Source organism: Spinacia oleracea, chromosome 1 (assembly GCF_020520425.1).
Source record: "Spinacia oleracea cultivar Varoflay chromosome 1, BTI_SOV_V1, whole genome shotgun sequence".
In the NCBI taxonomy this organism is placed as follows: domain Eukaryota; kingdom Viridiplantae; phylum Streptophyta; class Magnoliopsida; order Caryophyllales; family Amaranthaceae; genus Spinacia; species Spinacia oleracea.
This window is the reverse complement of record NC_079487.1, coordinates 27,333,000-27,360,625: the sequence shown is the minus strand read 5'-3', so window position 1 is coordinate 27,360,625 and position 27,626 is coordinate 27,333,000. Positions and strand designations below refer to the sequence as shown.

Sequence of the window (27,626 nt, the reverse complement as noted above, 5' to 3'; positions counted from 1 at the left end):
TTTTCTTAAAATCCATGCTTTTAGTCAAACATGACTATAATTTTGGGACGGATGAAGTATAATAGAGATGATGTGACAGCTTGTTCATCATAATCCAACAGTCTAACCGAGTATATTCAAGCGGGATCCACATAGGCCATGTTCTTTTTGGCTTAATTTCAGTTTCAGGACTTATTTGGCAGTTCAGTTCAGTTCAGTTCAGTTCAGTTCAGGAGCATTAAGTTCAGTTCAGTTCAGTTCAGTTCAGTTCAGTTCAGGAGCATTAAGTTCAGTTCAGTTCAGTTCAGTTCAGGAGCATTAAGTTCAGTTCAGTTCAGTTCAGTTCAGTTCAGGAGCATTAAGTTCAGTTCAGTTTAATGTAATTCAATTTAATTTAATAATAATAATAATAATAATTATTATTATAATTATATTATTATTATTAATATTACTTATATTATTATTTATATTTATATTATTATATTATCATATTACTTATTATTGATATTTATATTTATATTATTATATTACTTATTATTATTATTATTATTATTATTATTATTATTATTATTATTTATAACTAATTATTTATTAATATTATTTATTAATTAGTTACGAATTATTAGTTATTAATTATTTAGTTATTAGTTATTAAATATGAAATATTATTATTATTATTAATATTTATCATTTATTGTAATTATTGAGTAATCAATTACAGATTATTATTATTATTATTATTATTATTTATTATATAGTTATTTAGTTATTAATTAATAATTATTAATTATTTATTATTCATTATTTATTATTTATTATTTATTATTTATTATTTATTATTTATTATTTATATTTATTATTTATTATTTATTATTTATTATTTATTATTATTTATTATTTATTATTCATTATTTGTTATTTATTACTCCCTCCGTTCCTAAATAAGTGTCACATTTGGGCTCCGACACGGTAATTAATAAAATTGTAAAGTGTGTAAGAGTTAATGATTGAGAATGTTTTTTTTGGGGAATGGATAAAGTAGATAATTGTTTAATTGAATAAAGTACAAATAAAAGTGGATGTGGGGATTGAAAAGTGGAAAAGTGTAGAATGTGTAAGTAAAAGTAATAATGATTTATAGAAAAGTGGGAAAAGTGTATGGAAAAGTGGGAAAAGTATATGTTCAAAAATAGAAATGTGACATTTATAAGGGAACGCCAAAAAAGGAAATGTGACACTTATTTAGGAACGGAGGGAGTATTTATTATTTATTATTTATTATTTATTATTTATTTCGGTAATATATTATGTTTAGTTCAGTTCAGTTCAGTTCAGTTCAGTTCAATTCAGTTCAGTTCAGCTCTAAAGAACAGGGCTATAGTCGTATTCTGTCGTTACTCTCGGTTACTCCCTAAGCCTAAATCCGTCCTTGTACATGAATGGACAGATTACGATACACTTTTTTACCAGTAACACCGTCACAAACTCATAATTTAAACCTGACCCAAGAGTAATCGAAAAAGTCGACGGCGACGACGAAAAATGTCGGAAAAGTTCTCAGCGACGCTAAGGATAGGCGACTTAAATGATTTCATTGCTCCGTCTCAAGCTTGTATTGTCGGCCAACTTAAACCTAATTCCACCCCTAAATCTCTTAATAATTATGAGGTTAGTTTTTTTTTTCAATATCTTTGTTTTTTCTTTGAAGTTCTGAAACCCTAGGTATTATGTATATTGCTATTCTCTTTTATCGCCTTTGAATTTTGATATTGTGGTAATTTGATCATCAATTCCTTGCTGTAGCACTTCATACATATATGTGGAAGAAATTCATTAATTGAAGTTCAATTTTTTTGATTAGTGATCCCCTCAGTTTTTTATTTTTGTGGCGGTGATATTGTTTTATGAGTGTAAAAAATTGTCAATTTACTACTTGTATAAAGTTAATTTAGTTCTTCAGCTGAGGGGATTTCATTTTGGGGTTGTGAATTTGTGGGATCGTCGTAGTTCGTGTTGTATTTTGATTTGCGGGGCGCTAATGTTGGTTTATGAGTGTAAAAAATTGGGACTTAAGTTGAATTTGTTTTCTGTAATGAAGAATTTTAATGAAGTAGTGCTCGCATTTCGCGGGCTCGTGAATTGAAGTTTGAAATGATCTTAGAAATAAAGATTGAAGATGGTGCTGGAGATTCTGTTGGGTAACCGTTTATGCCAAAAGAAATTGCAGGCTTTCTTTTTCTGGTAGGGGGGATGTTGTTCTATTACTGCAAATACTTAACAGTATGTTGTGATGCGTCCGTAGGAAGGAAAAGACTTTATGATTATTTTATCCGTGCAAACACTTTATAGTAGTACTGGTTTTTGCATGTAGAAGATGACAACTAAGTAGTCTTTACTCTTTAGTTCTTTTGCTGAGGAATTTCATTTGAAGTTTTGAAATAAGGGGGCTTGTTGCTTGAGAGTTTAACTGGGAATGAGGATGGTGTTGTATTTTTGTTGTTGCAAGCCTGCAAATACTTGATAATATTGTTAGCTGCTTCTGGAGGAAATTATAATTCATGTCTTTATGTGGGTTTCTGAATAGCTGAATCTTTGGAAGGTCAGGAGATGAAAATGTTGTTTTTGATTTTGGTTGTTTTACTTTGAGTTGAATGTAGCTGTTTCTCACGAGCCTCTTGTTCTAGATGTATGTTTAACAGACCGGTTCCTAATATTTTTGGGGCCCTAGGCAAAAAAGGAAATTAGGCCCCTTCTATAAATGTACACATTTTAAAATATGTTTCTCCAGAAAGAAAAACACAAATAACCAAATAACATGGTTTTACTAGATAAAAAAAAAATTGTAGTCAATAATCTCATGAACAAATTATTTTCTGTCGTCTTAAAGTTCCACAAGCTAGTTCTCAAATATTACTCCCTCTGTCCCTAATTGTTTACCCCATTCTCCAAATATGCTTTATTAAGAGTTGGGTGGGTGGAATTGGGCGGGGAAAAAATTGGTGGGACCCAAATACCAAATGTAATTTATGCGAGAGTAAAAGTTGAGGTTCCATGAGCATTTTTAGTACTGGTGCAATCTTTTGGGGACGGACTAAAATGGAAAATGGGGCAAACAAAAGGGGACAAAGGAAGTATTTCAGAATAATCACGACACTACTTAAGGATCTAATTTTTTGAAATCTCAGGTATACCATATGTTATGTTAATTCTCTCATCCTTGTTTGAAATTGCATTTTATGCTATGTTCACAAACAAATAGTCCATCAAAATATCAAGCAAGTAAATTTATGCAACAAATATCTGCATTTGAATTCTAAAGGCTAAATTTATGCAAACAAATATGGTTCAAATTGGGATTATTCTATCTTTTAACTTAAAGGTGGAAGAGATCGATTGCTAGCAAGAAAAGAGAGTGAAGATAGTTTGAGTTATGGTATGATTAAAAAAAAGATTGGTTCTTTTTTTATAGGATGAGATTAATTATGAATGTGGAAGAAATCTGGCTTAAAAAATTAAGTGACAGAAATTAAGACAACAAAAACAAAAGATAACAGAAGATAAAGAAGACATACTTATTAAAAAAAAACATAAAATGAAGGAAAGAAGAGCAAGATGACAAAGGAAAATTTATCAACTTGAAAGTGGGCATCGTATCTGCGACCTTTTCACTTACATGACAAGAATATGCAAATATAAAACACTGGACCAGAACACAATCAGTGGTATAAGTATGCGTTGCTGACTTGATAAAGAATTCCTACTACTGTACCAGAAGGCGAACAATATATTTGGCCCCCCTCCCCACCGTACTCCCCACCTATGCCCAGGGCCGGAGCTGATGTTTAAAGATCTAACCTTTATGTCTTCTATGGGATTTCATCTAATGAGTTCGTATTTTGTTTCTTTATGAGGTTAGAAAAAAGCGAAGGTGGGGCCTGCCATTGCTACTGAACCTGTAAAAATTTCCCTCAAAGACTGCCTGGCTTGCAGGTAACCCCTTATTCTGGAAAGTTGATGTAGGATTGTAAAGAAATTGTGAATTATGTTAATTGAGGGTGCCCCCATGTTATGCTCGACCTTGTCTTGTTTGGTTTTTTTTTTTTTCTGTTAGTTATTTGTATTTCCTTTTTCCTTTGGTTGCTAGTTTTTAACTTTTGCAAAGCTGGGGCCTGGGTTTATATCACTTGTATGGTGTTTATGATTTCTTTTGACGTGTTTTTGAAGTCCTGATTATTCGTTAAATATGTTGCCACTTCACAGTTAAGGAATTTTACCTTCAAGGTCAATTTATTTAGTCTCATACCGTTTATCATAATTATTCCGGAAAGGGTAATGACATAGGGTGGAGAAAGGTTCATATATTCGGAGAGAAAAAGATCTTTGGAGAGTATTTATAGATGATCATTTTAATGGTTCTTTATAAAAGAAAAAAGGAGGCATGAGAAGAACATGGTTCCCAACTGGTTCTGTTGTAAAATATTTATTTTACTTTGGTTTACTTTTGTGTAACATTGTCTTAATTAGGTTCCTGATTGGATCAGTCATCTGAGTGCTTTAGGTGATACAGTCTTTATACATGGTTCTAGCAACAGGTATCTTGTCCTTGTTTTAAGATTGTTCATTATTGGCAATTCAGATCATCTATTACTCTTTTAGTCCTATTTTGTGGAAAAGTGAAGAAACAAATGATTAATATCTGATGAAGCATATCTGACGAAGAAAGTTTCTTTAGCTAATCATTCATCAAAGTTTTAGAATGTTAATTCATGGAATGGCTTAAATGCTGAAATAAATATTTGCTTTCTTTATTTGTCTCTCTTCTGTTTGTCTGTTGAACACTGAAGTACAATGATTACAGTGTTTTTACACTGCTCATGGCTTCATTATCTCGTACAGTCTTAGCAATACTCTTTTTTAATGTTTATTTTATTATCTGTGGTAATATTCAGTGGATGTATAACGTCAGCAGAGACAGTGATGCTTGAGAAGCAAAGTTTAGATGAGTTCCTGTCCAGTATCAATAAAGGGAAGACAGTCGTAGTTTCTATTTCGCCACAGTCTAGGGCCTCTTTGGCAGCTCATTTTGGCCTCTCACCACTTCAGGTAGATATCTTTCTTGATTTCTTTTGGCAGCATTTGTATTTCTTTCCGGGGATGCATGCTATGCAGAACATGTTCGGAATTTTGACAACATGGCCATGGATGATTATTGTTACCACTTTTGTTCAATTTAATCTTCTAGAAACAGTTTTCCTGTGATTTAAGTACAGAATGCTAGTTTTTGTATTGATCCTAGTACTAGAACTTCCAAGTGACCAAGGCGGCAAAACTGTAAGAAAGTGATAAATTTATGATGAAGAAGAAATTTCTTCTTGAAATTATTTTTGCTGTTATGAGGACAACTTGTGCTTTGCTTTTGTACTTTGTGCTAGTTGCTGATTTATAAAAATAATTCTTTATATAATTTTTTATTTATTTAGAAATACCCTTGAGGCTTTCACCAAAGACTCAATTGTCGAGCTTAGTTTAAAAAGGTGCACTAAGGCGCACAAGGGTCATGGAGCCTAGACACAAGGCGCAACGCTCAGGTGCGCGCCTTTGGATACGAGGCGCACATAATTTCCTAATAAACCTTAAAGTTCGATATAAAACAAAACTAACACAATTTGTACTCAAAGCAACATAATACTATTGGAGTGCCATATTTTCTTGCCGGTTCATAAGCATCGCGTGATCCCGTCGATGGAATGCTAGAATTAGAATCTTCCATGGTAATTACAAGCTGGAAATATAAAAATTAACTCATATTATACTATTGCCACTACCCAAAAAGCTTAGGTTGTAGAGATATGACTGTTGATAGGTCACATGGAGTGTGTTTATATCATTAAGAAAGAAAAAAAAAAGTGAATAAAAGGATCCACGTCACCCTAATATGCCTGAAGACCGAAGGCGCACAAGGCGCTGCGCCTTGCGCCTTACCTAAGGCGCACAAAGGCGCACGAAGGCGCGCGCCTGGTTGACATCTGAAGGCGCCAAAGGCTGCGCCTAGGTGAGCCTTGAGCCTAGGCGCGCCATGGGCGCGCTTTTTTAAACTAAGTTGTCGAGGACTACTCAAACATTCCGGAAGGACCTTTTAGGTATCTAAAGCTTCTAGCTGTTCATTATGGCTTATGTAAGGTCCTTGCTTTTCTTATTATAATACGGAAAAGGTGAAGATTTGGGAAATACTATCATATCACTCCTATGTTTTGAGAAGGGTTCGGTCATTGAAGTTACTACTGTTCCTTAACTAAGCAGAAGGAAAAAGCTTCAAAAATATCTTAGATTTATATCATAACATGCTCTGAAACAAGTAAATGACATATCCATAATTACATTCAGTAGATACAAGAACTACTGGTTGGATAATTAATACACTATTGTACAAGTACTTCGTACAAAATAGATTATTGTGACTTTTTTTTGAGCGAAATAAAAATTTAACATATGAGACAGTAAAACTACGAAGTCTGTGAGATAGACTAAATGATATTTTTTAAAATGGTAAATCAATTTGAAGCTCCGTTACCTGAACTCTTCATTTTACATCAAATAAGATATGACGCTCGGACATGGGTATGGACTATGGACACTTGGGCCCTTCATTTTAGACTAAAACCATGCAATTATTATCACAAAATGGTTGTGTTGGACACTTGGACACGTACCCGTGTTCGGTATGGATATCTGAGTCCGGGTAACATAGATTTGAAGGTTGTGTTTTTGGGATGAAAATGCAAGGGACTCTAATCAAGTTAGCGGTTTGAAACATTGAATGTTTTTTGAGTTAGAAGTGAATGAATTATTCCCACCCATGAAACTTGCTCCCAAGCATGCCACTATAGAGTTAGTGCCGTTTTTACGGTACGTTCTCAATTCATTTGGTATTTAATTTGAGGGTACATAATTTGTTAGGGTAGTTTCTGGAAAACAACTTATGTTCCTTGGAAGTAGTTTTTCTAGAAATTGTTTATGGAGAAATACTTTCGAAAAATAGAAGTGTTTGGCCCCAAGTTTAAGAAATACTTTTAAGAAACGTAAAGAGTGTTTGGCCCAAATTTTTAGAAATACTTTTAAGAAACGTAAAGAGTGTTTGGCCCAAATTTTTAGAAATACTTTTAAGAAACGTAAAGAGTGTTTGGCCCAAAATTTTAAGATATACTTCTAAAAAAAATGTAAAGAGTGTTTGGCCTATTCCGCGCAACGCGGGTCTGGGTTTGATCATTCCGGGTCACTGCGGTTCGACATCCGGGTCGCTAACCGGGTCGTGATCTGGGTCGGCGAACCCAATTGTAGACTTGAGAAAGGAGGAGAGGAGCTATCATGGCATTGGGTTGACAAGGAAGAAGAAGATGAAAAATGATTGCTATGGCTGCTCCACGTTTCTCCATCTTTTTTCAAAACCATGTTTTTTTTTCTCCTCTTTCTTTCATGCAGCCAGGGAGTGAGTAGATGACAGAATTTAATTGTCATGCTTTAGGGTTTGTCTTCAATGGTATGTTGGTTAAAATCCCATATCATTTTTTCTACTATTCATTTACTTTGGGCTTCCTCTTTTCGATAAGATTGGTTGCAGACTACAGCAGTCATACACCAATACCCTTTCTAGTGATTACGCTCACAACTATAACATAAAGTTAATAAATATAAATAATTACAACTACTAATAATTAAAAATACTAAGTAATTAAATATCTTAATTATATTTAATTAAAAATTATATTTAATTAAAAATTATATTAAAAAAAGAACCCCACGTTCCGAGAACTTTAGAGGTAGCGTTCCGCATTCCGCGTTCCCGTACCACGTTCCTTCCGCCTCACGTTCCATGTAACACTGTTCTAGAGTTATCTCTTAATTAGTTATTCTAGAAAAAAAGACAAAGTAGATTTAATTAAGCATTTATAGAAGGCATATTTACAACTTCATCTTCTTCAGTGTGCTAATTAAAGATGAAGTTTTGAAGTCACCTACAGGCTACACCATCGATGCGTTTACAATATTTTTGTGTTCTTCAGCATCGCAAATTCGCAAGTATCACAAAGCAATAAAAAGCGTTGGTTAGTTTTAATAATTATCTAAAGAATATCAACGGCACTAGACTGAATATATCTTCTCCCTATCACCCAACGTAACCACCCCGCAAACCGACAAAGGCGCCAACCATGGGCGGAGGAGAGCTATTCTTTCCATGGCCGCCAACACTGTCATTTACACAGGACTTTAGATCTAAAATTTCGTGAGAGACCAACAAAAAATGAAGGGTCAATAATATACAAGCAGGGTGGAAGAAGGATCGGGCTGCGTGGAACGTTGGTGATTTCCTGAGGAGGTGAAAGAAGGGTCGGAACTTAGAACTGCCTTATGGTCAGAGGAGATAGAAAGCAAAGGTGGGCATATGGGTGACAGTTCTGATTTTTGTATTATGTAGTGTCATTTTGTGATTTCACAAGGGTATTAACGTCTGCAAGAAAAATTAAATGAGTGAAACAGCTCATGAGAAACCATAATAAGAAACTACAAATTGATGCTTCTTCTTCTACGGGGTTTGGGAGCTGCTTTGAGCTTCCTGAGAAACAGAAACTACTTATCCATATACCCTTATTTGGCCTTGTTTCAGTTTTTTTGTTGAGAAACTATTGTAGAAGCTTGGCCAAACACTATCTTAGTCTAAAAGCAGGAAGCATCTCTTGTAAAGAAAAAGGAGAATTTGTTTTTGAAAGTCCAGGTACTTCAATTTCTATTTCAAGACTAAGCTCTCTAGTTAGTAACACGCAGAGATAAATGTCTGGAGTTGTGGGTACATATACAGCAAGGTAATGGAAATTTGTTTTAGGATTAGAGTTTATGATGGTGGATACTGGATCAGGGTTGAGTTGTTATTTGTGCAGAAAACCAGCCTAGGCCTCTTGTTGTGCTCACTTGGTCTAGAAGGAATCCCAAGGGTAAAGTTGGGACTGTGTAGCTAAGTTAGTTACTGGCAGAGGAGGGAAAGGATAGAAAAGGAAAGCCTCACAGAAGATAGTTAACAGGAACAGTGGAGAACAATCAAGTTGTGCTTGCTGATTTTTTAATATGGGAAACCTTATAATAGACTTATACAGAATGTAGTCAGAGAAAACCGTCAGTAGGATTGCTCCCACCCTATCCCTTGAAATTCGGGTAGGTTGTAATTGCTCTGGTCATCCTGGGTATTCAATAAAATCATTTGTCCTAGCTTTCAGTTTATCGGCTTATCCCCAAATTCTTCTTGCTCTATTCTCTTAAACTTTTATGTTGTTGAACTGCTAGATTTTCTGGAAAACTCACTTAGAAGCTTGACATAACAGAATAGAACAGACGTACTTCTTGTAGTCATTTCTCATGATGGCTTGGTTATTGCTTCTTTTGTAAACGTGGCCATTCATTGAGAAGTGTGATGTATCCTGGTGTTTGTTCATGTAAATTGAAGTTATTGTGATGTGTTGGTGGTACAAGTGTTTCTATAAGTAAGGGTGGTTGTTCATATCCACTATGATTTCATCATTTCACCAACATGTCTCCTAAAAAAATGGGTGGGTATCGTTTCTTTTTGTAGATTTAACTTTTCTACTGGTTAGTACTTGGAAGGACTGGTTAGTGTTTCTACCAGTAAGTGTCTTGCTTGTAGCTCAGAATTTTGTTGTTGCTTTCATTGGCTATTTCTAGGAAATTATAGATATGATTGATTGCAGAGTTGTGGAATTCCATACATTTTCACCATTGCATAGGTCATATTTCTTCTTCCCTTCAGGCTTTCAAGAAACTCACAACATTTTTTAAGTCAATTGGAGTGAAGGCCGTTTTTGACACCAGCTGCAGTAGAGATTTAGCGCTTATAGAAGCATGTAACGAATTTGTGGTACGCTATAACCAAAGGAAGTCCAGTGAAGATGACGGGTGTAAGACATCACTGCCAATGATTTCGTCCGCTTGTCCAGGTAAACATTATGCTGATTACCCCCCCGAAAAAAAAGAAAGAGAAATTAAAATAGGGGAGCAGAACAAAAGAAAGTGAAAGGACGGTCTTTACTTTGAAGGCTTTTACCATTTGTATTTACCTTTCCTGTTAACCCAGGGTGGATCTGCTATGCGGAAAAGACTCTTGGATCTTACATCTTACCTTACATCTCTTCTGTAAAGAGCCCTCAGCAAACTATAGGGGCTATCTTCAAGCGTTACCTCTGCCAGAAAATGTGTCTGAGGTACATTGAACTGTAGGCCTAATGTCTTTATCTAATGCCTCATGTTAAGAAACCAAGATTCTTCTAGTCGGATGGAACATAATTATAGGGACTCTTAATTTTCTTGTCATTCTCTCTCAGTGGATTAATGAGGTTATAAACAGGCCAGATGAAGTTTATCATGTCACTGTGATGCCCTGTTATGACAAGAAGCTTGAGGCTTCCAGAGAAGACTTTGAATTTGAAATGGAATATTCAGATGGAAATAATATACATGGTGATCTAAGGGTAGCAGAAGTGGATTCTGTGTTGACCTCCGGAGAGGTTTTGGAACTCATACAGGTAAAAGGAAAATATCTGTCTGAATTAAGCAACATCTTGATCGTAGGTTCTAGCAGTCAATAAGATCATTTAATTATTTGTATAATCTAATGGCTCCTAGAATTAATTGTTCTTTTTCTTTTTCATTTTTCTGTTGCAGTTAAAATCAGTGGATTTTAGTTCCTTGGACCAGTCTCCTCTAGACAAGATGTAAGAATCAACTAACTTCTGTGGCTCATGCTTCAATTTAATATTTTTATTGGTCGTCATAACCTATAAAGCATGTCACCTTCAGGTTAACAAATGTTACCGATGATGAAAACCTTTATGGAGTCGATGGAAGTTCTGGGGGCTATGCTGAAACTATTTTTAGGCATGCTGCAAAAGCCCTTTTTGAAAGAGATATTGAAGGACCCCTAGAGTTCAGAATGATAAGGAATTCAGACTTCCGCGAAGTTTTTCTTGAAGTAAGACCCCTCTTTCTAATCTGAGGAATCTTTACGCTAACTTATTCAACTACATTGAAATCTGTTGGATGCATGAGGGGTTTCCTGGAAAAACTTGAATAGCCTGCAATTATCTCTCTTTTTCTGCAATAGTTAATGTGTGTGCTTTAGTAGACGGAAATTTTATACGATGTACAATGGAAAGTGTAAAATACTTTTTTAGGCTCCTTAGGAGGATTGTTTTTCTTTGCAAGGGATTAAACTTCCCCTAGGATGGAACTTATTTTCCTAATGAGATAATGAAGTCACATTTTCCTTTCCAATGTACTTTTTCCCTCGATTATCTTCTCGCCTATCTCCTTCGTCAATCCTCTTTTATCTTTTGGCTGTCAAGTTTTTGTCATTTCTTCGTTTTGTTCTGGTTTTCTCTCTCTTTCTCCAATGGAGATGCCATCATGTTTGTTATTGCTGAACTTGGGTCACACAGATACTAAGAAATTGGTTCGTTGGTCAATTTCACGGGTTCTCTGGTTTTGGACCAAGACAGTGTCTAAATTTGGAAGCCTCAGACAATACCAAGATTTTTCTGGTCCTCTCCCTAATTCGCTAGTATGACACTAGCTACGGTTTAGGGAATTAGCCAATTAGGTAAAATTGGTGTCCTATTGTCCAGACTTCAGTCTAGTCTTTTCATTTTGTGTCTTGTCCTTATATTCTGACTTATGGAATTTTTATATTCTCCCATTCGCTGCGACAAGTATTTCCTTCATCTACACTCTGGTTAACTTTTATGTACTCTTGTTCATCTCCCTGCTGTGGAGCAGGGATCTTGAGGTCTGATTTTCCATCCTAGAAGTTTTCGTTCGGCATAAAAGATGTGACGGTAATGTTTTGTTGTGCAGGTTGAGGGAAAAACCGTCTTAAGATTTGCCTTATGTTATGGCTTCCGAAATCTGCAGAATGTTGTGAGGAAAATAAAAACCGGAAAATGTGATTATGACTTTCTGGAAATCATGGCATGCCCTTCAGGTCAGAATGGTGTTCCCTGTACATTTTGTTTCTATTACCTCTGATGTGGAAACAGATAAAACTGGAATGTTTTGGGTTACAGGTTGCTTGAATGGTGGTGGTCAAATCAAGCCGAAGCCGGGGCAATCCGCTAAGGATTTGATCCAGCATTTGGAAAGTGTTTACATGGAGAACGTAAGGAATCTGTGGCTATTTGAACTGTTCTTGAATGCCTTGCATGTGTCTTTGCAGTGTGGGAAAGTGCAAAATACACCGCTTTCAACACTGAAATTCTGTTCAAGTTAGTAAGCCATAATAAAGATAAATTGCTTTCAACCTTTCATAGCTGACTCCAAAAACATAAATGTTTCAGCCCCTCACATGTTTCTGAATTGCTGCCTCAGTTACACTCCTAGTTATAGTGCCTTAATTTTTGTTTTTGGGGTGCTGGCCCCCCAAGTTGATACAAGGGTCTTCTATGGATGCAGGGCTTGTTTCTTAATGCGAACATCCGTCGTATTAGTTGGTCTGTCTGTATGTACAGTAGCTTAAAACCTATCATGAAAAGAAATTAACCTATTTAACCTATCTAAACTAATCATCTTTGAGCATTGCTTGGAAGAATTGGGCACCGGAGGATACTTTATGAGACACATTTGTCCTTCTGTTCTCTGAAATTTGTCTTTTGCTATACTATAATTGGATATAGCACTTTTTGAATCTGGTTTCCTCTTTTTTAAAATCTTCTCTGCAGATTGTTTAGTAACCGAAAGAGAAACTCGGTGGTTAAATTTTGGTTACTTCTCTGATTGGCTGCCCTTTGTTATGTGACAGGTTATGGTCAGTGATCCTTTCCAAAATCCCATAGCGAGAGGACTATATGATGAGTGGCTTGAGCAACCGGGCTCAGATAAAGCTAAGAAATACTTGCACACACAATACCATCCTGTGGTGAAAAGCATAACGTCACAGTTGCACAACTGGTGAGCTTATTGCTCTGAATTTTGTTCTTCCCAGTTGCACAACTCCAGAGGTCTGTCATTGCATATGTTGACCTAGAGTTTACTCTCAATGATCATCATACTCACATAGCCTACATGGATAAGGCCAATTTTGCCAGAGATTCTCCAGCTGTACATAAAGTTAAGAAGTAGTAGTACGTTCTTTTGTTAATGACAGGAGGTAACTCTATAGAAAGATAAGTCCGTTCAATCTTAACATATCATTTGGCTCTTTTTCCATAGATTTTTATATTTATACAGACACACATACATTAATAAGGTTTTTGTTCTCTTAGTTTTGTATCATTAACCAAATTGTAAGATGCGATCTGAATGTTTTTCATCACTTTCCTTGTTCTGTAATGAAATGTATCCTTTCTGTATTTGCTGTCTTTCGTTATAATGCATCGCCTGGAAGGCTTGAACTGAAATGAAAAGAGCTGAGAGCAAAAGTCCATTACAAAAAAAAGCATACAACGGCTGATAAATTCTTTTTACTGCATTAGGCTTGCTGTGCTTAAACTGACACATGAAGCTAAGACCTTAAACTGAACTATGGCCTGGAGATTTCAGAACCTGCCTTTTATCCATCAATGACCTTACGTTCTCAGCTTCATTGAACTTACCCTGACCTGCCAATATATTCGACATCAAAACGTAATCTCCTCCATATTCTCTCTCCATATCCTGCATCTTCATTGATATACGTTCGGCAATTGCAACATCACCATGAAAGTTGCAGGCACCCAAAAGAGTTCGCCAAATTATGATATTATCAATGTCATTAGGAATCTCGCAGGCGATTTCTTCTGCTTCTTTTAGCTTGCCTGCTCGTCCCAACATATCAATCACACTCCCATAATGCTTTACGTCTGGTGCAACAAAGCCATGATCAACCATTTTTCTGAAGAATCGGAGCCCGTCTTCTACCAATCCACTATGACTGTAAGCATTGAGAATACCCAAGAAAGTAACTCGATTTGGTCTGATTCCTGACCTCTCCATTCTTTCAAGGAACTCCTCAGCTTCTTTGGCCATGCCGTGCATAGCGAAACCGGATATGATCGATGTCCAAGACACAACATTTCTTCTACTTGGAAATATCTTCTCGAATATCTTCAATGCACTTTGAATGCAACCGCATTTGGCATAAGTATCAATGAAACAGTGTGTGACCTGACTACCATTTACAATGAAACCACATTTTTCGCCAAAGGCATGTAATGTTTGCCAATTTTTTAGATCCCCAAGCTCAGCAATAGCAGTAGAAATGGCTAACAGTGTAGCTTCAGTAGGCATAATGCCTTCAACCATCATCATTTCCTGAAACAAAGAAAAAGCTCCAAGATAATTCTTCATTCGTGCGAACCCATCAATCATACCAGTCCAAGAAACAATATTCTTTCTGGGCATGTTCTTAAATAAAGCAAGAGCCTTCTCGAGGTGACCCCATTTAACCAATCCAGTGAGCATCACATTCCAAGTGACCAAATGTCTCTCAGGCATTTCATCAAACACCTTGTTTGCATTTATGAACGAACCAAAATCAATGTACATGTTCAGCAATGCAGTCTGCACATAAACATCACGTTCAAATCCCAATTGTAAAACAAGGGCATTGAGTTGAAAACCCGTAGATCTTTGATTCAGATTAGCACACGCTTTAATGAGAAAAGAGTACGTGAAGCTATCAAAGTTGAGATACAATGCTGTTGATTTTTGTGCCTGTTTGTACAGAGAGAGAGCTTCCTGTGGAAATTCACCTATTGCATAGCGCCTCAAAAGGGTGTTGAACAAAATTATGATCTGGGTATTTGAGAATTGATTCAGTGAGCCATTGGTTGTTAATTGAGAGTGGATTTGCTGGGTAACACATCGCGACGAAGGGAAGTTGTTCAGAAGAGAGAGAAAACGGTAAGAGTAATGGTGATGATCTTCAATGGAATGATTATGTGATGAGAAAGAAGCCAAAGAATTTCGGAGTAATGAAATCTGGGGATAGTAGATGAAGCTATGTTTCCGCAACCACCGCATGTTGTTTAGGGAACTAATATACACACTTCTTTGTTGACCAGACTCGTAAACAAGGGTTTACTAATTACTACCCGAGTAATACACTATGAGGTAACTAAATGCTTCCAAAGGTATACTCTATCATGTTTTAACTTCTTGTTATAGCCAAATACGTGCCACTAACAATTGGGAACAAACTCTGCAAATACAATGTAGAACAGATAGCAAAAACAATAATAAAGGACCCCCAACTAGAATCCCTCGTCTACTAAAATTATACTTGCTCCCGAAGTCTAAATAATTTTAGAGATTGATATATACCAAAATATATTTAGTTTTCTAATTACAATTCTAATTAAACTAGGAAACAAAATATTAAACAAACAAAATTCATATTTGACTCCAAGTCCGTTTCGTATTCTTGTCGACTTAACTAAGTTGCGTTTAATTCCAAACACTTTTATTAAAGTGTGTTTTTAGGTTTGGCTTCCAAATCATTGCTTTGTGGAATTTGGTGGGTTTTTTTTTTTAATGTTTGATCACTGTTTTGTTTGATTGATTTGATACTATACTTGGTTACTTGCATAGGAATTTAATAAAAACAGAATTTGGCAAATAACAATGCTGGTGCTTTCCATTATGTTTCAACTTGTAAACATCATAATATGAAGTACTTTTCTCATTGGTCCGAGAAAATATAGTGCTATTTTTCGTGTATGGAATTTGGACATTCACCATTATTTCTAACAATCTTCCATGAGGTCTAATCCAAGTATATGTATAGCTATAATTGGTAAAATAATCGCCATGACTGTAGGAAATGACACCATTCAAGTTCCATGCTTCCTTGTCTCTCCTGTAGGAACAACAAATGCGGTTATTGACCCTTAAAGAAATGAGATTTTTTCAGGAAAGGGTAGTATCTCTATATCTCTTTTCAGGGGAAAATTATGCGTCACTTTCGGGTGTTATGCTCAGACGGTAGGCCCTAGAGGCTAGAGATACAAGAATGGTCATCATTCTAGGACAAGGTTGTTGATTTAGCTACAGGATTTGATGCCATTCTAGTACATAAACATAATACAGTTACAGGACATGGAATAACTGATCATGTTGATCAGCATTTCTTTCCATGTCGAAGTTATTGCATAATTGTGTTACAAAAAACTTCAACATGGAGAATGTATCTCAAATGATCAAATACAGAAAGGAACTTTGATCAGTTTAATGGGTTCATTACACACAGGAAAGTGCTTAAGAATCCAACATGATATGGATAAACATAATCCTGTGTGTAATGAACCCATTAAACTGATCAAAGTTCCTTTCTGTATTTGATCATTTGAGATACATTCTCCATGTTGAAGTTTTTTGTAACACAATTATGCAATAACTTCGACATGGAAAGAAATGCTGATCAGCTTATAAAACTTTATTATGCAAGATGAACTGAAAACTCGATTATAGCAAACCATTGGTCAGAAAATTTTCTTTCTTCAGCCTGCAGACCTGCACTAAACGGCGAAAAATAATGATGTTATTAGTTGAAATCAGATCCAATGAATTTCCTGATCCTAGAAATTCGACTCAGCTTAGCACAACATCAAGTTGCACAGTCCAACAATTGGTGCTGTAAAAACTTGGGTTGCATATGGGATATATGGCCCAGATAGTAGATACCGACATGGTGTCCAAAGTAAATCCGTAACATATGTTACTCAGACTACATTTGATTTCAAGGGCTTGTGTAGACATTTTGACACTCAACATGGTTTTGTCCAGTTGACATTTTAACTTTTCATAATAATTTCCGAATCTGACACTTTAGACACATACTTGGTACATAGCTGCATTTGACATCAGTTACGGGAGAATGTCTGAATGTTGAAATCCTGCAGTTACTGGGTTCTCTATGTCTGTCTTTCATCTGCGTCAAGGGCATTGATTTGGCTTCATATCTTGACAAAAGGACTACTAAAAATGCGACAGATTTTATGATTTAAAGTATGTTTATGTGGAAACACGATGCAGTTAATGTTAGTGGAGGTTGTATTAGTGCCTTAAATATTTGGCTACTAAACATTTGAGTCTCAAATATCAGATCTCTACAATCAGACTACTGAACATTTAGCTGATACTATGTATGATTAAAGTAAGTTTATGTGGTAATAAGACGCAGTTAGTGTTAGTGGAAGTTGCATTTGCATATCTGCATATCAGATATTGTTATACTAATGAAAGTGCGGTTAGCAGTGGCAGATAGATAAACAGCCAGAGGCTTCTTTAATGTCTGTGAAAACTAAGTAGAATAAATTTGTTTGGATAATTAATGAATTAATGGGATTGTTTTAGTGATTTGTTATAGTTTAATCAGGTGATGTATTCTTCACCACATAATGTGAAAGTTTTGGCAAGTCGTTATCGTGTGCTTGGATTAAGCAGCAGGATTCTGCGTTTGTGGAATCCACTAGCTGTTCCATGAGATATTATAACCGTTGCGTTCATAATGATATGCAGGAAGGAAGTTCAGCTATAAAGTGGGGTTTACTATAGACAAGGAGAGAAATAGAGGAAACTGTCATCATTTGCCATGGACCAGCAGCGAGGGATGACACCAGCAATGTTAGTCACTTTAATACCCAAATTATTAGCTTTTCATCTTGATTCTTTATGAAATTTTAAACAACCCTTGCTGATGTTATGCCATTATGGATAATGGAGGTATTTCCGTTTTCCGAGAACTACTCGTAAAAGGGTAGTCTGGGTATTAACCTCTAATTGTGAAACAGGGTATCAGTCAGTTATGTACACTTACACTTGTTACTTTGTTAGTGAGAGAGTGTCTTAAAGACTTACTCTTACTATCCATGTTAAGTATTTAGGTTTTGTTCTGTTCACCTTATTTCAGGGAAAATGAGTTCAAATAATTTCAGATAAGATAAATTCAGGATAAACAATAAGTTACGATATGATAAGTTCATGAAAAATAAGTGAAAATCAGGTAAATAGAACGTACCATTTGATACCATTGAACTGCCTGTGTAACAGGCCAAAACAGGAGGTCATTCTCCAACTTCTTTGTAATTATAATCTTCTTTTGTTAAAAAAGGTTCATCTCACCAATTTATGAGCTCATTAATTTGTTTTGCTGTTACAAATTGTATTTGATACGTTCAAGTAATTGTGTTTCAAACTGTCATGTTCTTGTAAAGTAAGTGGAACAAAGCAGAGAATTACTTGCCAGATTCAATTATTGCCTTTGAATCAAAATAAATAAACAAGATTTGTAAATAACATCTTTAAGATGCCGTGTAACTTGTTAACAAGCCTTCTTACTTTCTGATTACTCCCATGGAAAATTAGGCTAGTCCATTTTGTTAGGAGCATTATCAAAATGTAAAAAAAGTTACTAATCATCAAGATTGCCTATGTTTTTCTGGCTTTGTTCTTGTCCATATAACAAAAATAAACTAAGTTGTAATTTACCTTTTGTCCTGCCATTATAAACTCTTCCTGTTCTGCCATTGGCCGGATTTAAGCTGACGCATGTAGTTATCCAAATTGAAGGAAGGAGGAGTTTATGATTATGAAATGTCTAATGTCCACTTTGTAAAGGAGGAGAATTTTGTTTTAATTTTGGCAAATTTCTGCTACTTGTTAATTAAAATCATGCATAGAGTGGAAGTGTGATTGATGATGTAATACTCCGTACTTTTTTTAAAAAAAATGGTTGCTACCAACATTCACAACCTGTAGGCTGTAGGTTTTCCTACAGAACACTGACGTATAGAAAAAAGGTTCATACGAGTCTAGTACATGCGCTTATTTTGTGTTTGATTATGCATATTCTAATACTTTGTCTATGTTTTATAACCTTGCTTGTAATTGAATAGTTCCATTAGAGAGCCATTATTTGATTATTGAAAATGTTTTTTATGCAACTACCTGATTATCCTATCCATATTGGGCTTTACCTAAACTCATCAAATCTGAAATTTGTTTGATTAAGGCTCTGTTTGATACACCATTTCGGACATCTTAAATGATAATTAAGGTGCTGAAATTTTAAGTCACCTTAAATTATTAGAGCTATTTGTCAAGCACCTTAAATAGAATATAAGGTTTTGAAATAAGGTGCTGAAATTTTAAGTCACCTTAAATTATTAGAGCTATTTGTCAAGCACCTTAAATAGAATATAAGGTTTTGAAATTGACTTAAATTGAGACGTTACTCAAATTTAAAATAATTATTTTCTAAATTTAAGCTTCTTAAATAATTAATTCTACCAAACAACTCATCTAATAAGGTACCTTATTAGTTTCAACACCTTATCAGTTTCAGCTACAATTTTTCCAGTTTCAGCTAACTTATCAGTTTCAGCTCTATTTCAGTTAGTTTTGCCAAACATAACCTAATACTGATGATTTATCGGTGTAAGCTAATAGACAATAGATTAAAATATGACCCGACTTGAGCAAACTAAACAGGTCCGCAACTGATTTGAATGATTCATCACCCGAGTATGACCTAAACCGGAGCTCATTAAGGTTCCATATATTTGAAGGGTTCCTTAATTAGTGCCTTTAGTGTGTTAAATATGGGGAGTAGCCCCTTGGCTTTATTAAGTGATTAACTCTATCATCTTTTATCAATGTGGGACACTCAAATGTGTTGTTTGGGAAGGCTTGCTTCAACATAGTGGGGGGTTCATAACTTCATAAGAGGTAGTAGTTGTTGTTGTTGGCAACCAAAAGTAAAATTGATAGGTGAAGCTCCACTTTGTGGTTTTATTGGGTTTATCCTCGTCATACTCATGTCTTACCCCTTCCATTAGTTATTTAGTTCCATAGAGAGAGAGATAATCATTAATCAATGAACTTATGGTAAGCTTTACTTACTGTATATCATGATTTTCTACTCAGTGTACGGAGGGAGGGAAAAGTTATTCAAGAATGTAATAATTATTCGAAAATGATAAAGTTCGCAACATGCGACCTTTAAGCCGTGTCACAATGATGACATGGCATGTTTATGTGTCATGATTTAAACTGGAAACTAAAATATTTAATTTATATATTCTATTTTAAATATTTCAAAAAAAGCTAGGAAAATCTTAATATTCTAATTTGTTTCCTTATTTATACCGACTACCTTATTTACATTATTTTCATAGTAAAAATATTGCGTTGATAGTAAAAATATTATGATGACTCTTAGCCCACGTGTCACTTATATGTACCAATTAAATTGCGACACGTAAGATTGCGACAACTAAATGTTGTGGCAACTTGCGACCTTTATCATCATCTTTATTCATAATTATTACGGATATTAATTGGGTTTAGAGTCGGATTGAGGTGTCTCCCAAATGAATAAGTGGTTTACACATGAACTCGGATGAATTAGTGTTTAAAACTCTACATGGTGGGTGAATAGTTAATTAATTGTTAAGCCTTCCTCCATCCTTAAGTAATTAATAGACCACAATTAATTTGATCAAGGTCAGTTTCAAGAAATTGAGTGAAAAGACTATAATTTCCTTGAATTGGGACGTCTCTTATTACTGTTTAGAAGAACTTGACAAAAACCTTTGATGGAATCATTCCTGATTCACAATGTCGGAGGGTCATATCAGATATCACTCTCACGGAAAATGCACATCAAATTCAAGGATTCCAGTCTCGTGTAATCTTGTGCTGATATGACCAATGGTGGATAACTGAACAACTGTTGAACAGATTTTAGGCATTTTGCTGCTTTTCTGACTGCATGTATATTTACTGTCCTAATCCATTACGTAACAAGTTTATTTTCTTTGCATTTCATCTAATAATCTTATATTACATGTACGGAGTATTATTTGTATTTTCTTGCCACTAAACTACACACTACAGAGCATTTCTTGAAACAAAGTTATTATGGTTAGTTGTAGAACCCTCACACTGACAATGATCATAAAAACTATCTTGCAGATTTCAGACGTCAGACCTCTGTTTTGATCCTTATTATTATTATGAAGAAAAGATGTATTAGTGCAGCAGGTAAGTTGATATGAATCTTGCATTCTTTTGGTTTGTTTTCACTTTTCAGTGAATTTAATATTACAGAATGCTTTCAGATTGTGACTGAAAAAAATCATGTATGATCTGTTTATGCATTATTATGCCCAAATTGCACGCCCTAAATATCTAAAAATAACTCAACTACTGTCATACTGTTACGCTCTAACAAGATACTGAACCTTTTTACTTTACCAAAAATTACTGAAAGGAAGAAAATTCATTCGTTTGTTGTAAATAAAAAGCTTCTAAAGCCGAAAGGATAAGGGAAGTGCACAGGAAATGAGTAAAAAAAATGTTCAATTTTCAAACACAATTGATTAGATTTGTTTATTGATCCACCCCTAACATCATGAAATCTCACCTGGAGGTAGCCAACATATTGTTTTGATCGCAAGCCTCGTTTAGTTCACCTTATTTCTTCTGATCTGAACTGAATCTATATTTTTCTGATCTGAAATAAGTAATAAGGTCATGTGAATTAAAAAGGGCCTAATTATGAACATGATTATTGGATACGAGTCAGTTTTACAAGGTCTAGTCTCATTGTCGCCTTTTCAAGAAAAACATAAAAAAAAACAGACTAAGATGGTTGAAACCCCAAGATCAGTTTTATACTCTATCAACAGAATTGTTGGATACGAGTCAGTTTTACAAGTCTAGTCTCACGGTCGCTTTTTCAAGAAAAACATAAAAAAAAAGACTAAGATGAAACTACAGTGTGTTAGTCTTCTTGAATATGCAATGAGAGCATGAAGCAACAAGAGGTGGTTCTGCAACACTGATTGGATTGTATTTTGTCGTCATATCTTTATATCAAACCAAAACCATCTGCTTTAAAATGGAGACAAAAGTGTAAAGTTTTAAGCGTTTTTAAAACTCTAGTTAGTGCCTAATGAGAAGCTGATTTGCCAGACGACACGTTAAGAAAGTTCCTTTCGTAAGCAAAAGCTATGATATACTCCATAGTAGGTAAAACGATTGTTTGCTAAAGTTTCAATAATACAATTTCTCAATCTTTTCAACCTTTGACTAAAAACTACTTTAAGGATGAGATCAATGTCGCTTAACTGATCTTTTTCTTCCTTAAGCTTCAATAATGGAGCCTCCAAAATTAGACATATCGATAATAAATGCATGTTTTTTGTTATAAATATGAAAGCTACAATACTTAATTATTATGATAATACTTGTGTAAAGAAGAGTTTTCTGGTTGGAGAAAAGAAAATGACAAGTTTTAGTTTTATTTGGTTTGATTTTTCTCTTAAAACAAAAAGATTTTTAAGTGGGAAGGAATGTATAAAGAGATGAAAAAAAGAGCAATTTTTATTTTCTCGAATTTTCGATGTTTATGATGTACAGAAAGATGAGCATATATTATGCATTTTGTGTTAAGTTGCTATTTTAAAAAAGCTTCTTCTTTGACTAAAAAGTTTGATTGAAGATAAGGGAAAAAGAATGGTTACTTGTTAAATTAGAGACCAAGATTCATCAATAATTTATCAGTCATTGTTTTTATAAAAGTTTATGAAAAAGAAAGCTACGTTTGTTCCATCAAATAGGTTATTATCAACCATTTCCAACTTCTTTTTTTCCACAATATTCTATCCAGGAATGAGTCTGGTTAATTATGTTGATGATCAATCGAAGAACTCGAAAATTGACAGTAATATAGTGCAATTATTGATGTGGTTATAATGGTGTATTGTTTAAATAATTGCGTGACACAGTTACGTATAGTTGAAAATTTGTGCTTTGATTTCTCTCTTTCTTGTCATCTTTTCTTCTAATCCTCTTGTCTATTTAAAATGATCACTTCGCATTGAAGGATGTCTAGAAAGTTGTCACCTTTTCTTGAAGCAATTTTGTTTTAGGACTAGATTTAAGTGAATATGTTAGTATGTCACCCATTAGATTAAGTATCATGGGCAGGATGGGGATAGAAACAAGTACATCTAAGGGTGTTCATCGGTCCAAACTCGGACTGGACAGGACCAACTCGGACCGGACCGAAGACTAAAATTTTGATATTCAAGACCCGAAAATCGGACCAATTATGCTTGGACCGGACCCGGACCGGACCGAAAAATCGGTCTAAAACCCGGACCGGACCGATTTGGACCGGTTGTAGACCTATTTCTATATATTTTTTATTTTTTTCTACAAATTATGGTAAAAAAGAAAAAAATATATATAAAAAAATCAATTGTTTAAGGCCTTTTTTGTAAGATAAAATAAAAATATATCACAATATAATAATGTTTACAACATAGTAAAGGAGAGAATTAAATGTTTAAATAGTTTATATTATATTTTATTAAGGAAATATCGGACCAGACTGAAGACCGAAATTTGATATTTCACGACCCGAAGACCGGACCGATAGTCTTCTGTCGGGTCCGGTCCAGTCTGGGTTGATCCGGTCCGGTCTATTTTTTCGATCCGAACTAATTTTTGCACACCCCTAAGTACATCTACTAGAGAACAATACACATGTTTTTATTAGATACCGAGCATGTCATATCTTTAAGTTACAAGGGGTGGAACAATGTGAGTATGTGACAGACGAAGGGAGAACACGGCGATGTTGGAATGAACACACAGTACATACGTTTCCCGGGGAAGCTAGATAGAGAAACTTCTTACTATGTACTATGTATTACTCCCTCCGTGACTCTGTCCCTATTTGTTTGCCCTATTTGTCATTTAAATTTGTCTTAAAAGATTGCCCTTTTACTATAAATGTTCATGGGTCATGGGACCACAACTTACTTATTCGGACCCCTTAATAGGACCCTCTCTTACAAGGAAATTACTAAAATACCCCTAAATGAAAATCCTCCGATGGGCTCAAATCAAAATCTCAGGCTCAAATCTCAGCCTCCAACAGACCCATTCGTACCCATACACTTGCTCATATTTACTAAGAATGTCCTCCGGCATTACTATAAATATGACTCACATAATCATTACTCAAGTATGCAATTATTCATAAACTCATTCTCTCTCTCCTCTTTCTTTCTACTATAACTGACAGCGTTGGAGAGAGTTTTCTTGAGAACCCCAAAACTAGTTTATGTTTGTCCTTTTATAGGGAAATACAACAGCCAAATACTGAAAAACAACAGCCAAATACTCAGAAACAATAGCCCTATGAAAGGAAACAATTCGTCTGGTTAACGAAGCTTCGGCCATTTATATACTTAACATTTTCTTCGCAGAAACATTACTATCACATAAAATACAATTCGTACACCACTTTTGTGTTTTCTCAATCCCCTCAACTATTTTTTAATAAAGCACATTTATTTTACGGGATAAACATTTATAAGAAGAGTGCAAGTGTTGCCGAAAAAGGAGTTGCAATTTGAACTTTTTGTTTTTTAATTGCCGACTCTATTATTTCGTGGTCAATCTTTTATGATTGATGACACCCCCAATTCAGGGGCGGAACTAAGGGGGGCTGGCGGGGGCTATGGCCCCCCTATGATTTAGGATAAATATAGACTTTGCAGTTATAGACCACATGTTATAAGTAGCGTAGCTGGTTTGAATGTGATGGGAATTATCCAATGCTCCTGAGTTCGAAGCTTGCTAGTAGCCTTTTTTTTCATTTTTTTTTCTTTTTCACTTGTACTTTTTATATTTGAGGGGTTATAATAGTGCTATTACCTTACTTATACAACCGTATTACAACTTTTTTGGAAAATATACGTACATCTTAGTTAAATTTATTGGGTAGAGGTTCATATATTCAATACCTCTTATCTAAAATTCACAAATATGTTATACTTAAATGTACAATGTGTTTAATGTATTTAGAACAATTTTTGTGTTTCTCTATATTGTGGAACTCTATGATATTTTATAAATCTGTTAATTTCTATCTCTATTCTCTTATCAGTAAAAATATTCATATCCTTAATTTATTTTCTACTGCTTTGAATAAAATTAAAGAAAATCGAAGGAATATTACTTCAACCTTTGAAATATTATGTGCAATAAATTTTTCATTCGTATTATTTTTTAGACAAATATAATATATTCGATCGTACGTTAACCTTTGTCCCCCCAAACTTCAATTTCTGGTTCCGCCACTGCCCCAATTGTTTTTTCTTTGACACAAAGATTTGTTTCATCATCTGAGATGATGACTGTAGACGAGAAGTAAGAATCTTGTGTTTTTTTTAACGCAAAATAAGAATCTCTTTGATTGGATCAAAGTTTTGTTACGTATCCAATCGCATATGAATATCTATCTATTATTTTATTTTATACTAAAACATATACTAGGAATGACACGTGTCACTTTCTGGTGTAAATTTTTCTGTCAAAAATCATTTTCCTAAAAAAATATATATTTTATTTTATTTTTATTCTATATCCTCTTTTATAAACTACTAGATTTTAGCCCGTGCGATGCACGGATTCTATTAAATTGTGTAGTTAAAATAAAATTATTACATATATCAACTGTTATATTTTATATTTTTTTATTAGATTAGTTTTTTTATTTTGGATAGAATTTCATTTTAGATGTATTTTTTAATTATTAGAGTGTGTGGTTTTGTATAAGTAATTTCGACATCTTATTTTTTATTGGCCGAAACCATTAGATTTTCTACGTGGCACTCTAGCATTAATTGGATTAGTGTTTGATTTTGGGTTGAATTTTAGTTTAGATTAGTGTTTGATTTTTGATAAATTTTATTTTAGATTTTTTTTTAATTATTAGAGTGTTTGATTTTGGATTGAGTTGTATATATTAGTAATTAATTAATAAAAATATCTACGTGCCACTCGATTATCTTAATTCAAAAATAAATTAGAAATCTTATTTTTCATTGGCTGAAACCAATAGTAATCCTACGTGGCGCTCTAATATTTCAGCAAATATGCCTCCTTTATATATATACCTAGATTTTAGCCCGTGCGATACACGAATTCTATTAAATTGTTATTGTTTAAATAAAAATCCTATGTATATACCACTTTTATATATTAGATTATATTAGTTTTTGATTTTGCATTGAATTTCATTTTAGATTTTTTTTTATTATGAGAGTGTTTGTTTTTAAGATGGAGTTGTATATATTAGTAATTAATTCATTAATTAAAATATCTATGTGGCACCTAATTAATTATCTACGTGGCAATCAATTATTTTTTAATTATTAGGGTGTTTGATTTTCGATGGAGTTGTATATATTAATAATTAATTAATTAAAATATATATGTGGCACTTGATTTTTTTAATTCAAAAAGAAATTCGAAATCTTATTTTTCATTGGACGAAACCATAAATAATCATAGATGGTGCTCTAATCTTTCAGCAAATATGCCTGTTGGAGCATTGGAACATTGTCACAATTGTTATGCACATGTTGGAGCATTGGAACATTGTCACAATTGTTATGGCTTCCACTTCGAACAGTTCTTCACCAAATTGGAACATTGTCACAATTGTTATGCACATGTTCTGCCTGAGACACGAATCCATCTTGCGTGCAGGTTTTTGGTATAATCATGGTGTAATGAAAGTGTATGCTTGATAGCAAGTTCCATATACTGTCACTATTATGGGCTAAATAAAGAACAGATCGATGAAGACCATGTCCAAACTAATTAAATTATTTTTGTTTGCGGAATTTCTTCACATCAATCAAGCGCGAAACACGAACTTTTATTTTCCAGTCGTTTCTACTGGAATAATTTAAATCATGGATCAAAGAAGTAGCCATTGATAACCAAACTTTAAAGTAAAAGATGTGATTGTGTATGAGTTATGAATTGAACAATACGACCAATATATAGGATTTAATCAATTATAAATTTGAATATGATTAGAACTTCCAATACATATCTTGAAGAGTTGTAGTGCATTAATATTAGTATTTAACTTGGAATAATTATTTGATTAGAATTTTCAATTTATCTAATTTATCTAGTAGTAGTTTTCAATGTATCCATATAATAGGATTTGTCTTTATCTAACTCAAGCTTACACGTACCTCATGCCAATAGTAATTAATTTGTTAATGATAAAATCTAATATATATTTTAATTAATAATTAATAATATATTTAAATTAATTAATTAATTAATAATATATATAACTCCACCCAAAATCAAACACTCTAATAATTAAAATATAAATCTAAATAAAATTTAATCCAAAATCAAACACTAATCTAAAATAAAATTTTGGCCAAAGTCAAACACTAATCCAATAATTGTACGCCGCATAGGAAATCTAATGGTTTCGGGCAATGAAAATTAAGATTACGAAATTATATTTATATATATATATAGGAGACATATTTTCAGATTTATTAAAGCGCCACGTAGGAAATCTAATGATTTTGGCCAACGAAAAATAAGATTTCTAATTTATTTTTGTATTAAAAAAATCGAGTGCCACGTAGATAATTAATTAGGTGTCACGTAGATATTTTAATTAATTAATTACTAATATATAGATATTTTTTAATTAATTACTGATATTACGCATATACAACTTCGTCCAAAAACAAACACTCTAATAACTAAAAAAA

At 34.0% G+C, this 27,626-nt stretch overlaps 2 protein-coding genes across 2 annotated transcripts; one reads left to right on the top strand and one right to left on the bottom strand.

Annotated features, from left to right (window-relative positions):
• The first annotated feature begins 1,434 nt into the window (after nucleotides 1-1,434).
• Nucleotides 1,435-13,382, top strand: LOC110777693 (protein NAR1). The gene is made up of 11 exons (XM_021982283.2): nucleotides 1,435-1,647; nucleotides 3,896-3,969; nucleotides 4,929-5,082; nucleotides 9,794-9,980; nucleotides 10,118-10,244; nucleotides 10,388-10,565; nucleotides 10,705-10,754; nucleotides 10,840-11,011; nucleotides 11,893-12,019; nucleotides 12,102-12,193; nucleotides 12,833-13,382. The coding sequence occupies exons 1-11, from the start codon at nucleotides 1,522-1,524 to the stop codon at nucleotides 12,983-12,985; spliced, it is 1,440 nt and encodes a 479-aa protein (XP_021837975.2). The 5' UTR covers nucleotides 1,435-1,521; the 3' UTR covers nucleotides 12,986-13,382.
• A 49-nt stretch (nucleotides 13,383-13,431) lies between these two features.
• LOC110777692 (pentatricopeptide repeat-containing protein At1g09220, mitochondrial) lies at nucleotides 13,432-15,140 on the bottom strand. Its single transcript, XM_021982282.2, has one exon. It carries the CDS (start codon nucleotides 15,031-15,033, stop codon nucleotides 13,543-13,545), a length of 1,491 nt encoding a protein of 496 aa, XP_021837974.1. The 5' UTR covers nucleotides 15,034-15,140; the 3' UTR covers nucleotides 13,432-13,542.
• Between the last annotated feature and the right edge of the window lie 12,486 nt (nucleotides 15,141-27,626).

Bases quoted from the DNA above. Each gene is read 5' to 3' on its own strand.
- LOC110777693 (XM_021982283.2), top strand. From the start codon at position 1,522: ATGTCGGAAAAGTTCTCAGCGACGCTAAGGATAGGCGACTTAAATGAT. The intron at 1,648-3,895 runs GTTAGTTTTTTT...TTATGAGGTTAG, and splicing joins AATCTCTTAATAATTATGAG to AAAAAAGCGAAGGTGGGGCC. The intron at 3,970-4,928 runs GTAACCCCTTAT...GGTAATATTCAG, and splicing joins AAAGACTGCCTGGCTTGCAG to TGGATGTATAACGTCAGCAG.
- LOC110777692 (XM_021982282.2), bottom strand. From the start codon at position 15,033: ATGCGGTGGTTGCGGAAACATAGCTTCATCTACTATCCCCAGATTTCA.